Source organism: Pelophylax lessonae (assembly GCF_965119305.1).
Source record: "Pelophylax lessonae genome assembly, chromosome: 11".
Lineage (NCBI taxonomy): Eukaryota > Metazoa > Chordata > Amphibia > Anura > Ranidae > Pelophylax > Pelophylax lessonae.
Window position 1 is genome coordinate 210,596,261 of NC_138778.1, and position 13,512 is coordinate 210,609,772.

General features: G+C 48.4%; 1 protein-coding gene across 1 annotated transcript in view; it reads left to right on the forward strand.

Annotated features, from left to right (window-relative positions):
* Positions 1-8,669, forward strand: part of FKBP1A (FKBP prolyl isomerase 1A) — a 41,760-nt gene extending 33,091 nt beyond the window's left edge. The window contains exons 3-5 of the mRNA XM_082272645.1: positions 4,014-4,126; positions 7,121-7,273; positions 8,136-8,669. Of these exons, the coding sequence (XP_082128771.1) occupies positions 4,014-4,126; positions 7,121-7,249 (242 nt within the window). The 3' untranslated portion in view covers positions 7,250-7,273; positions 8,136-8,669. The remainder of the gene's footprint in view (positions 1-4,013; positions 4,127-7,120; positions 7,274-8,135) is intronic.
* The last annotated feature ends 4,843 nt before the right edge of the window (positions 8,670-13,512 follow it).

Below are 13,512 nucleotides of genomic sequence, written 5' to 3' on the forward strand. Positions count from 1 at the left end.
AGGTTGCACTCGGAACGCAGCACGGTGATTCTTGTGGCACCGGACTGGCCTCGCCGGTCCTGGTACGCAGACCTCGTGAATCTGGCGGTCGACGCCCCTTGGCGTCTGCCTCTTCGAGACGATCTACTGTCTCAAGGACCGATTTACCATCCTGCTTTACAGTCGCTGGCTTTGACGGCCTGGCTGTTGAGACCGAGGTCCTGAAGGAGAAGGGTCTCTCTCCAGAGGTCGTTCATACTTTGATCAACGCGAGGAAGTCTTCCTCGGGGAAGGTTTATTACCGTACTTGGAAGGCCTATTTTGCCTGGTGTGAGTCCAGGGGGTTTTCACCCCGCACGTACTCGGTTTCCCGTGTGCTGTCTTTCCTTCAGACGGGTGTCGATCAGCGTTTGGCGCTGGCTACGATTAAGGGTCAGGTGTCGGCGCTGGCCGTTCTGTTTCAACGTCCCGTGGCTTCCAACTCCTTGGTTGGCACTTTTATTCAGGGTGTGCGGCATCTGGTTCCTCCTAGGAGGGATCCTTTGCCCCCTTGGGACTTGAATCTCGTTCTATCTGTGTTACAACGTGCTCCTTTTGAACAGATCAGGGAGATCTCGTTGTCTATGTTGTCCAAAAAGGTCGCCTTTTTGGTGGCGATCACTTCGGCTCGCAGAGTGTCGGAACTGGCGGCTTTGTCCTGCAAGTCTCCGTACCTGGTTGTTCATTTGGATAAGGTGGTCTTGCGACCTAATCCTTCTTTTCTACCGAAACGAGTTTCGGAATTCCATCTTAACGAGGATATTGTTTTGCCTTCGTTGTGCACGAAGCCTAAACATCCGAAGGAGGTGAGATTGCACTCTCTGGATGTTGTTCGGGCGATAAGGGTTTACCTTAAATCGACTGAGTCTTTTCGTAAGACTGACTCCTTGTTTGTTCTTCCAGAGGGTCCTCGGAAGGGCATGGCGGCTTCGGCCTCTACCATCGCCAAATGGATCAGGCAGACCATTGAACAGGCCTATGCCTTGCAGGGGAAGGTTCCCCCTGTGCCTGTGAAGGCGCACTCTACTAGATCACTGAGTACGTCTTGGGCCTGCCGTCATGGGGCTTCTGTAGCCCAGGTGTGTAAGGCGGCGACTTGGTCGACCGTACACACTTTCACAAAATTCTACAAAGTAGATGTTCAGGCATCGGCGGATGCTTCCTTTGGCCGCAAGGTTCTTAGTGCGGCTGTTCCATAGGGTCCCTTGTTGGGGACTCCTGGCTGTTGGGATAGTTTTTTGTATCCCCTGGTTTTTTTGTCTTTTCCTGGGTTGTTGCTCCTGTTGAGCACTTATTTTTGCTGTTGCCCAGCTGGTTTCCTTCCTTTGGTAAGGTTCCTTTCTTTGATGTGGAGACTGCGTTGCCTTTCGGCGCGGATGCGTTTCCCACCCCTCATGTTTGCACTGCTTTGGGACGTCCCCATATGTGACGAATATGAAGAGGCGGCGACTGTCGGAGGACGTAAGAGAAAACGGAATTTTTGTAAAATCTTACCTGTAAAATTCCTTTCTCTGAGTCCTCCGACAGTCGCCGCCCCCGCCCCTCTTTTGGGGTTTGAATGTATACTCTACTGCTATTCCACTAAAACTGAGATATGGTTGCAGGAAGTAGGAGGGTATTGACTGAGGGGACCACCCCTTGAGGGTGGGATATGTTAAAGCTTTATTGTTAACATATTCTGTTGCCTAGCTACTCCTTCGGAGCAAAGTCTAATACCCCCATATGTGACGAATATGAAGAGGCGGCGACTGTCGGAGGACTCAGAGAAAGGAATTTTACAGGTAAGATTTTACAAAAATTCCGTTTTTTCAAGAGCGATGGTGGGGGGGGGGGGGGCGGGGCTCCTGTTTGGGGTTAGGAGGAGGCACTCCGCTTTCTATTGCAAAGAAAGTTATCATTCTTAGGCAATTACATACTTGCCTGCCTGCTCACCATCTTCTGTTGACTTTATACTGAGCTGTGCAACTCAGCATGCCTTCCCGGCTGTGCCGGAACTCCTGTTCGCACGCATGGGATGATGTAATCCGTGATCTGCTGATACCTGGTACAGTGCTGTGGAAGCTTCTTAGAAAAGAAAGAATGCACTTTTGTTTTTTTGGGGTTTTTTTTTTCTGCTAAAGAAATTTTTATTTCTCTTACGTCCTCCGACAGTCGCCGCCCCTTCATATTCATCACCAATGGGTTATGTCCTCTTATCCGTAGGAGTAGCTAGGCAATAGAATATGTTAGTACAAAAGACTTTTAACATATCCCCACCCCCAGGGGGTGGTCCCCTCAGTACATAACCCTCCACTTCCTGTAACCAAACCAGTTTCATTTGTCTAGCTGTCAGGAGTGGCTGGATGTTTCTGTGCTGGGACACCTTGTCTCAGCTCTCTTTCCTTTCTTTGGATTTTATTTGAGTTTTTTCTCTCTTTCTTGTTAGCTGTTATTTTATCAGCGTTAGTTAGTTCTTCGGAAGAAGAGGATCATGCGGGCTGCGTCTCGGGCTGACCCCCCTGGTCGCAGGTTGTGGGTCGGTGGTTTCTCAGCCCGCCATCAAGCGTTCAGTCAGGTATCGCTCCTGAGTTTTCTGAACGACCCATCCCTGTGTCGTGCAGGGATGCCAGGTGAGGTGGCTACCTCACCGGACGCTGTGCGGTTTCTCAACCCACCTTCTGATGCGTCCTAGATGCGACTCTCCCTGCCTTATGTTCAGCGGTTTGTTCGCCTGTGCGGGTTCCCCACGCCATGTTAGACCTAACCCTTCTTTTCTTCCAAAGAGGGTTTCGGACTTTCATCTCAATGAGGATATTGTCCTGCCTTCGCTCTGCGCGAAGCCTAAGCATCCGACGGAGGTGCTGCTTCACTCCTTGGATGTTGTCCGGGCGATTAGAGTCTACTTGAAGTCGACTGAGTCTTTTCGCAAGTCGGATGCCTTGTTTGTTCTTCCGGAAGGTCCTCGGAAGGGCATGGCGGCGTCGGCTTCTACCATCGCCAAATGGATCAGACAGACCATTGAACAGGCCTACGCTTTGAAGGGGAAAGTTCCCCCTGTACCTGTGAAGGCGCACTCTACCAGGTCTCTGAGTACGTCTTGGGCCTGTCGTCATGGGGCCTCTGTGGCCCAGGTGTGTAAGGCGGCGACTTGGTCGACCGTTCACACTTTCACAAAATTCTACGGAGTAGATGTTCAGGCATCGGCTGATGCTTCCTTTGGCCGCAAGGTTCTTAGTGCGGCTGTTCCCTAGAGCCCTTGTTGCGGGTTCTTTGACTGTTTGGGACTTTTGTTTTTTCCCTGGGTTTTCTTGCTCCTGTTGAGCGAGTGTTTTGTTCTTATGCCCACCTGGTTTCCTTCCTTTGGTAAGGTTCCTTTCTCTGATGGGGAGACGGCGTTGCCTTGGGCGCGGCTGCGTTCTTCCCACCCCTCATGTTTACACTGCTTTGGGACATCCCATTGGTGATGAATATGAAGGGGCGGCGACTGTCGGAGGACGTAAGAGAAAACGGAATTTTTGTAAAATCTTACCTGTAAAATTCCTTTCTCTGAGTCCTCCGACAGTCGCCGCCCCCGCCCCTCTTTTGGGGTTTTTCATGTACTCTCTACTGCTATTTCACTGAAACTGGTTTGGTTACAGGAAGTGGAGGGTTATGTACTGAGGGGACCACCCCCTGGGGGTGGGGATATGTTAAAAGTCTTTTGTACTAACATATTCTATTGCCTAGCTACTCCTACGGATAAGAGGACATAACCCATTGGTGATGAATATGAAGGGGCGGCGACTGTCGGAGGACTCAGAGAAAGGAATTTTACAGGTAAGATTTTACAAAAATTCCGTTTTTAAACGTGAACTCTTCCTTTAAACTAGGGGCACACTTTGGGTCATCTCTAGTCAGTTAATAGGACCTTTTGTTAGTAACGGGCTGCAGTTTCTGTTCTTGCTCTTAAGGTGATATAGTTTCCTTCTTTACTGGTCTGTCGCTTATAATTTTCATGCTTTACTATTCATCTATAGGATATTTGGAGAATGGCAAGAAGTTTGACTCTTCTCGGGACAGAAATAAGCCTTTCTGCTTTGTCATTGGGCGGAAGGAGGTGATCCGTGGCTGGGAGGAAGGTGTTGCACAGGTAAATGTTTTTTCAGCACGTTATTTAATTGTAACTATGTAATTGCCATGTTCTCCACAGGTATTTCCTGTAAACTGATAGGCTGCATTCTCCTGAATTTTGGGGTATTTGATAGCTTCTACTCCATATGTATTGACATGGTCACCATAAACAGAACTTTAATGAAGTTTCATTTAGGCACTGCAATTATCCCTTTCCTTGGTACTGATCCATTAAAATATGAATGCAAATTTTTCAAAATATGAATGCATTTGAATATAGTGATATTTCTTACCCCCTTATGGGGTTGCGGGGCATTTTTAAACATGTTATAAGTGGAGTGGGGCATGCAAAATGATAGAATTGGCCAAAATAGTAAATGTTTTTTAATTACTTTTTAACCACTTTATCACCGGAGGATTTTGCTGTCTTACGTCCAGGCCACTTTTTGCGATTTGGCACTGTACGACTTTAACTGACAATTGCACGGTCGTGCGACGCAGTACCCAAACGAAATTTACGTCCTTTTTTTCCCACAAACAGAGCTTTCTTTTGGTGGTATTTGATCACCTGTGCGATTTTTACTTTTTGCGCTAAAAACAAAAAAGAGCATAAATTTTTAAAAAATAACAATATTTTCACATTTTTTTTATATGAAATTCTAATTTTTGGCCAATTTGTTTTCTGCTACCTATGTTTGGTAAAAAAATCGCAATAAGCGTATTTTGATTGGTTTGCGCAAAAGTTATTGCATTTACTAACTAAGAGAAAGATTTCTGTCATTTTTGGGTTTTTTATTTTTATTTTTTTAAAGAGTAATGGCGGCGATCTGCGCGTTTTTTTTATTTTGCGGGACTGCGACATTGCGGCGGACAGATCGCACCCTTGACTGACATTTTTGACACTTTTGGGGGTACCAGTGACATTACTACAGTAATCAGTGCTATCAATATGCACTGTTACTGTAAAAATGACACTGGCAGGGAAGGGGTTAATTTTATTGGAGAGGGAGGGGTTAATGTATGCCTGGTGCTTACTAACGTGTGTGGGGGGAGGTGACTTAGTGACACAGGGACAGATTGCATGTTCAGCTATGCTGAACCCTGCAATCTGTCACGGTCTGTCACTTAGGAGATCTGCCCGCTTTGTTTACACAAGTGAGCGGATCTCCAAACTCGATTCCCCGACGATCGGGGAAGAGCAGCGGTGATCACCGCTGCTCGTCCCCTGGCCCGACTCCCGCTGTGACTGAAAACAGCGGGAGCGAGCCTCCGGCGGCGCGTGGGCGCCGCCCACAAGGGGAGCAGTCCAGCGACGTAGGAGGCACAGTGACTGGTCGTAAAGTGGTTAATAAAGGGTTTTAATACTATTTGAATTCTCAACTCCTCTAAGCTATTGCCACACAGCACAGATTACTGCTTGTAAATTGCTTTGATTCTTGTGATATCTGTAATAGGCTGGGCGATTTTGCCTAAAAAAAAAAAATCTTCGATTTTTAAAGAAAAATTCGAGTTTCGATTCAATTTTTTTTTCCAATGCACTTAAAAAATGACTTCAGACATCAGATATAGTGTCAAAAGTGCAACTTTATTGCTATTTTAACTCCTCAAGAGTTAAAATGCGTAGAATCCCAAAACAATAGACTACTAGACATTAGACAGTAAAAAGACGCGGGGGCGTCGCGCCGAGCGGGGAGGGAGGAGAGCTCACTGTGTTGAGGGAGGACTGAGGAAGGAGAAGCGCTGTATGTGTGTCTGACTGACGGACCACCGCCGCGCCTGGATGTTGTGACGTCAGCTGCGGGCGGTGCGTCTGTACAGGGGCTGCGCTGCGATAGGTACAGTCCAGAGAACGAGTCCACAGTAACCGGCCACCTTTTTTTAGTTTGACTTTGAAACTTTTTTTTTTTCAAAAATTTGAGTTTTTTCTACAATAGTTTTTTCTGCCTTGTGCAGCCAGCCCCAGGCCCTGCGTAACTACACACACCCTGGGCCTGGGCTCCAGCCAGCTCCTAGCCCGCTGCACAGGAACCAAACTCCCCAGTAACGTTTAGTTTAATTTGAAACGTTTTTTTTTTTTTTTTTTTTTAATTCAAGTTTTTTGTACAATACTTTTTTCTTAAATTTTTATTTTTTTTTATTTTTCAATTTTTATAATTTTAATTACAAGATCCTGGAATAAAGTACAATCTTCTGATCATCTTGGGATCCTTTAGTCCTTCTTTTTACCAGCACCCACGCTTGCTTTGGCTGTGCCCCTGACTTTCTTCATTCTGTTTTTCCTTTCTTTACGTTGTTTTCTAGAAGTCTTTTTCTTCTCATATAGGCTATGCCTGGCAAGTCTGTGTTTGGGCTCGTTTTTGTGCAACCACCGAACTCCCCACCGCCGCGCCCAGATGTGACGTCAGCTGCGGGGCGGGCGGTGCGTCTGTACAGGCCGGGGCTGCGGCGCGCTGTGATAGGTAGTCTCCCCGGCCTGGATGTGACGTCAGCTGCCGAGAGAGGAAGCGGGCGGTGCGCCTGTACAGACGCACCGCCCGCTTCCTCTCTCGGCAGCTGACGTCACATTCAGGCCGGGGAGACTGTACCTATCACAGCGCGCCGCAGCCCCGGCCTGTACAGACGCACCGCCCGCCCCGCAGCTGACGTCACATCTGGGCGCGGCGGTGGGGAGTTCGGCTGCAAGGGAGAAAAAAGTATTGTACAAAAAAACTCGTTTACAAAAAAAAAACAGTTTCTAACTAAAAAATCGATTAAATCGATTTATCGCCCAGCCCTAATCTGTAAGCATATTAACTAATTATCACCATGTGCTGTTTTTTAACAAACCTAAAGTGAAATTAGAGCTTTTGGGATGCTTCTCCCTTAATGCAGGGAATGCTGGTATATTAAGATTTTCAGTTAGGTGTATGTTGAGAGCAGGATATGGTGCAGGTAAGGTGGGGTGTTTGGGACACAGGTCATTGAACAGGCCGCTGCCTGCATTGGTCACTTTCCATGTTTTTCCATTTTACAGATGAGTGTGGGGCAAAGGGCGCGTCTCACCTGTAGCCCAGACTTTGCGTATGGCCTCACGGGACATCCAGGCATCATCCCCCCTAATGCCACGCTCATTTTTGAAGTGGAGCTGCTGCGAATAGAGTGAGGGTCACTCTGGACTAGAGTGTGGGTATGTGAGGCACGGAGAGATCTCTCCTCACCATGATTGGTCTGCATGTTCATTCCCTGTGCTTTCTGGATACGCCATCCTTTGTTTGCTGCCTTGGGTTCCTGCTTCATTGCCTTTCCTGGATCTCCTACCTTAACTGCATGACGCCTCGTCCATATTAACTCTGACTCCATTGCCTCTTTGCCTAATATTTATTCAGATTGTGCCTGCCTTCCCTCCCTGTGAGAAATTATTACATCTGTGCGTCTGCACCTTGAGAAATGCTTTTTCTATTTAATTTTCTGGTCTGTTGATCTCCAGTCACAGGCCTTCCCCGTTCTCATTTTCCTCTATCACTATCCTTTCCTTGATGTCTACACCCTGAGCTCTGTTTCTTCCTGGCAATACTTCTGTCATTGTTTCCTCTTCTCTTCTATCACTGCATGATGTGACTTTTTGCTTTTATTTCTCTTATCTCTACCTGTCAGGTTTTTTTTTTTTGTTTTCTATCCTTAGTAACTCTGCCTACATGTTTTGTGCGCCCTTCCTTTCATTGGTTGAACTTCTGCAATATTTTTTCTCCTTTGTAATACTACCCTCCATTCCCCCTTTTTAGTTGTTATCTGATCACACATCAATTAGTGTGTTTTTTTTTTTTTTTTTTTTTTTTTTTTTTTTTTTTTCAGTGCTGTCTAGTTTTGCATATCTCCAAATTTATTTTCCTTTGCTCCCTTCTATATTTACTTTAGGTATCCCATGATTTCCTCTTAGGCCTGGCATCCTTCACTTCAATTTGTCCTCCCATGATCTCACCCCCCCCCCCCCCCCCCCCATCCCAGGCTGACTGTTTCCTCTTGGCTTTGTGCCTTCTGTCTCATTCCAGGTGTCGGGAACGGTCTGCCCGCAATGATTACCCTGCGTTGTGGGCAGAGTGCGGATCACAGCGTGGACACAGCTTGACCCTCTCCCCTCCTTCCACACTTCCACAAACTGCCTTCTTACCATGAGTTTTGTCCTCCTTCTCCTGGCTGGCTGAAGTTACTGAGCAAATTTCACTGGATGTTTTCATGAAACAGTTAAGCTGCGGCTGGACAGTCACTCTGTGGAGCCAGCCTCGTCCCAGTGCTGTAAAGGATGGTGGGGGTTCTTTCCGTTATATTGATGCCACCTGCGTAGGGATGGAGGACCGGCACTGTGAACCATTCCAGAGCTGCCTGTCTGTGCGCTACAGAGCCTGCCAAGCCCGATTCCAGTGTACTGCAGCTCCTGCTTTCCTCCCCTCACGTGGCAGGGTCCTGTCTTGTCTGCACCGCATGCAGCCCTAACTGCACACTCTCCACATTAAATAGCTTTTCTCTACTGGAAGGTCTAGTGTCTCTGCTCTGAAGTCACAATAAATGATCTGTAACTTGGTAAATGTGTGTTGCTCATGATTGTGTGTGCGCCTCAAATACTGCATCTGTTTAATGTAGGAAAAAAAAAAAACTTCTAAGTTTTAGAAACCAGGATAAAAACTCCTGTCAGTGATTTCTGAATGTTGTATACACTGTATGGCATCATTTACAAATTGTATACAATGCTGTGTTCTGGCAGCTGCATGGGGACAGAAGAAAAAAAAAAAGTGGGGCTGATTCAGAGACGTTAAAAAGCACGCGCGCACACAATGACTGGCCAAGTCGAGTGGACGATGCCATGATGATCACCTCATCTAATCAGAGGAAGCCTTGTATTCTTTGATAAAATACAAAGCATCCTGTGCATGACTGAGAAGCACGCAACATGATTTTGTTCTAGCAGCAAGTCCCCATACCACTGCTGGACCACATCACTGTATGCAGCTGATCCATTTATACTTTTAGAAATTTTTAATCTACATTTATTTGTGTTTTAGAAATGTCTTGCAAACATATAATTGCTAAAAAGATGGATATCAAATGTTAATCAATACATTTAATATAGTGGTAGTAATCAATAAAAATTGAATAATTATAAACCCCTTCCTACCAGCTGCATCCTGGCCCTTTAAGAGTTCTAAATGCCAGGGGGTGGAGATGGCGATCACGTGATCGGAAAGCTAGTATGCACCTGGCGCTTTCCGGTATTCGCTGGCTACTGTGCTGGGAGCACAGCACGGTAAGGCCCCTTTCACACAGGCAGACCGTTCAGATCCGCCTGTCCGTTTTTTTTTCTTTTTTTTGTTTTTTTTTTGGCGTAACTGAACGGCCACCCCATGCATCTCTATGGGGCATTGGATGTCAGCGGAGGTCATGCCTAACATGTTGTGCCAGATCAAACTGGCTGCATCAGAGGCAAGAAACAGGCATGCTCAGACATGTGCTTACATAAGGTTTTGGTGTAAAATTGCAGCCAGACTCTCCCAACACATGTACCGTGCATGATGAGGCCATGCATCATTGCGCATGCACACCAAGGCGCATGTGTGTCAGGGCACACCATGATGTCATGTGCATGATGGCTGTCAGCCCCCTCTTGAGTGAGCAAAAGGAAGGCATGCATACTGCAGCGGCCTAGTTCAAAACCCCCCCCCCCCCCCGGCCATATTTAACAATGAACGTCTACATAAATACAGGCAGTCCCGTGTTACAAACAAGATAGGTTCTATAGGTTTGTTCATAAGTTGAATTTGTATGCAAGTTGAAAGAGAGACATATTTTTTTAAGTGTAATTCTAGCTAAAATATTTTTTTCTCTTACGTCCTCCGACAGTCGCCGCCCACTCATACAGTCTTCACCAATGGATATTGATTTAATCTCCACAGGAGTAACTAGGCATAAGACTTGTTAAAAAACAAAGCATTTGCATAGACACACCTATGGGGGCTGTCCCACTGGTCCAATACCCCCTTGCAATCAGCCATCCCAACTCAGTTTGTCTTCTGCCTAGTTAAGGAGTAAGATAGACTTCCCTGTGCTGGGGCTACAGTCTCAGCCTTCTTCTATTTTATTTACTGAAAATGTGTCTTTTTTTCTTTGCATTACTAGCTGTTTATTTTGTCAGCATTAGTTAGTCGGATCTTCGGAAGAAGACGGAGTTTGCGGAGGTGGGAGTCGGACCGGTCGTCCTGGTTCTCCAGGACAGAGGGCCAGATGGAATCCTAGCCCGCCATTGAGCATTTAGCAGGCTATGTGTTCGCTCTGGCCTCGCATACGACCCATCCCTGTCCTCGCCTCATCCGTGGTTCTCCGTGTACTGTGAGCGCCCTGCGTATTTTGGCTGACGGCACCCCTGCCATCTGAGGGTGGGCGGTTTCCCGTGCAATGTGAGTCACCCCACGCCATCGAGTACAGGTAAGTACATTCTGTGTGGGGCCTCTGTCTGGGGCTGGCATTCCTGTGTGTCTGTGTTATCCCCTCATGTCTGTGCATTTTTTGGTTCCCTGATCTCGGTCCCTGCAGGGGTTTTCTCTCACAGCCAGTGCGCTATGTGGGTTTTATGGGGGTCCCTCTCCTGTGTCACTTTAGGGTGCTTTTGGAGGTACAGACACGTGTGGCAACCGTTTTTGTTTGTTTTTTGTTTTTAACATGGAATCTCAGGACAGCAAATTTCCCACAGCCCTGGTGGGGGATTCAGGTTCCTCTGAATCCTCTGCTCTGTCTACTTTGTCTGCTGCAGTGGCGACTTTGGTGTCCAAAGTGGAGATTCTTATGACTGAACGTGCTGCCAGAAAAAGGCCTAGTTTTTCTTTGTCTTCTGATTCTGAATCTGATATGGTTGCCGTAGGTGGCGTGCCCCTTGAGGGGTCTCTCTCTTCTCAGTCTGAGGGGGAGGCGGAGGTTGCAGGGGTGGATGATTCCCCCCCCCTGGGACGGCCGAGGACCGCGCAGCTATGGATGCGCTAATTCTTGCCATTAAAGAAACACTACATTTAGAGGATGAGCCCAATCCTCCGGGGATTGTGTCCTCTTTTGGTACACACAGGACCCGCAAGGCGGCGCAGGTGTTCCCTTGCCCCGCTGAGTTTCACGCTACTGTGAATGATCAAAGGCGTCATTTGAAACGCACCTTTGTGGTGCCAAAAAGGTTTCAACTCCTTTATCCCTTTGCTTCTCCTACGGATTCGCGCTGGTGTGTGGCCCTTGTGGCTGGTGTGTGGATCACACTGTGGCCAGATTGAACAAGGCCACTCTGGTACCCACCGAAGATTCTCCGGTGTTTAGGGATCCTAGGGATAGGAGAATGGAATCCCTTGCCCGCCATGCCTACATGGTGGCGGGTTCCCTGCTAAAGCCTATTTTCGCCTCTGTCATGGCGGCTTAGGCTGTGGCGGACTGGACCAAGGTGCTAAGATGCACCCTCGTGGCTGATTCCGCTGCTCCTACTACCGTGGCGATGGTGGACCAGATCTATCAAGGAGTCATGTATTTGTGTGATCCGGCCTTGAATGAGGCCCCATTAGCTGCGCGCCTATCCAGTGTAGCGGTGATTAACCGTCGCCTGATATGGTTGAAAAGCTGGTCGGCTGACCAGACTTCGAGGAAAACGGTGGCTGACATCCCCTATGCGGGGTCTCGCCTGTTTGGGGAATCCCTGGATGAATTTGTAAAAGGGGTCACTGGGGGCAAGAGCACTCTGCTGCCCCAGAATCCTAAGGGCAAGTTTTTCCGCGGTAAGCGGAGTCCCTCCTTTAAACCAAATCAGGGGTACTTTCGTGCCTTCAAGGCACAGAACAAGGGGAAACCCTTCAAGGGCCAGGGTGGCTAGAGAAAGCCCTGGGCGGGCAAACCTAAATCTGGCCAAGCTGGTACGGCGACCTAGTCCGCCTCTGCCTGATGGGGCGCCCTCACCCGTTTCAGGGGTGGGGGGACGTTTGCGTGGTTTCCTCCAACCTTGGCTGCTCCAAATTCCGGACAGGTGGGTTCAGGAAATCATTCGATCGGGTTACAAGATCGAATTCCTTTCGCGGCCAGCGGACAGATTTTTTTTTCCTTCAAATCTTCATTGACTCCAGGGCGGTTACAGGACCTGCATCAGGCGGTGCAAGATCTCCTCGCCCAGGGGGTGATCGTCCCGGTGCCTCATCGGGACAGGTTTCAGGGGTTTTATTCGAATCTCTTCACTGTGCCCAGAAAGGAGGGAAAGGTGCGTCCTATTCTGGACTTAAAAGCTCTGAACCGATTTGTACGTGTTCGGAAGTTCCGCATGGAATCCCTACGCTCGGTGGTAGACTCCCTGAGTCCAGGCGAGTTCCTGGCTTCTATCGACCTGAAGGATGCGTATCTACACATCCCCATATTTGAGGGTCATCAGAGGTACCTCCGATTCGCAATCGCGGAGGAACACTATCAGTTTGTGGCGTTTCCTTTCGGTCTCGCTTCGGCTCCAAGGGTGTTTACCAAAGTGCTGGCTCCCGTTCTGGGCCTGTTACCGGCACTGGGCATTGCGGTTTTGGGATATCTGGACGATCTCCTGTTAAGATCGAGCGCCAGCCAGAGCCTGCTGCGTGATCTGTCCACGACAGTTCAGATGCTTCAGGAGTTCGGATGGACCATCAACTTGAAGAAGTCGACCTTTGTCTCCTTCGGTTTGTCTCCCATATTTGGGAATGGTTCTGGACTCTGCTCAGGTGTTCCTGCTGGAGGACAAGCTCCGGACCCTACAGAACGAGGTCAGGGCCCTCAGGGACAATGATTCCTCGTCTCTCAGGACCTGTATGCGGTCCCTGGGGTTGATGGTGTCGGCCTTTGAGGTGATACAGTTTCACACAAGGTCTCTCCAAGCGGAGATCCTGGCCAGATGGGACAGGCTCCCTCATTCTTGGATCTGAGGGTGTCTGAGTCACCAAACCAGAATGGATCTTCTGTGGTGGCTTCAGTCCCCGGCTGTGGCGGACGGAAAATCCTTCCGGCCATTACTGTGGACAGTGATTACCACGGATGCTAGCCTGTCGGGCTGGGGTGTAGTCCTGGGCAACCTGTCTGCCCAGGGCACTTGGTCGGTAGAGGAATCCTCCCTTCCCATAAACATATTGGAATTGAGAGCGATCAGGCTGTGCCTGTTCCATTGGTCGGATCAACTTCAGGGCCATCCTGTATGGGTACAGACGGACAATGCCACCGCGTATGACCAGTATTCTGTCTTGGGCCGAGACTCATGTCCCGGCAATATCGGCAGTTCACATTCCAGGTGTAGAGAATTGGCAGGCCGATTACCTGAGCCGCCAGACCCTGGACCAGGGGGAATGGTCCCTACACCCGGAGGTGTTTTCAAAAGCTGTGTGCAAAATGGGGATCCCCGGATGT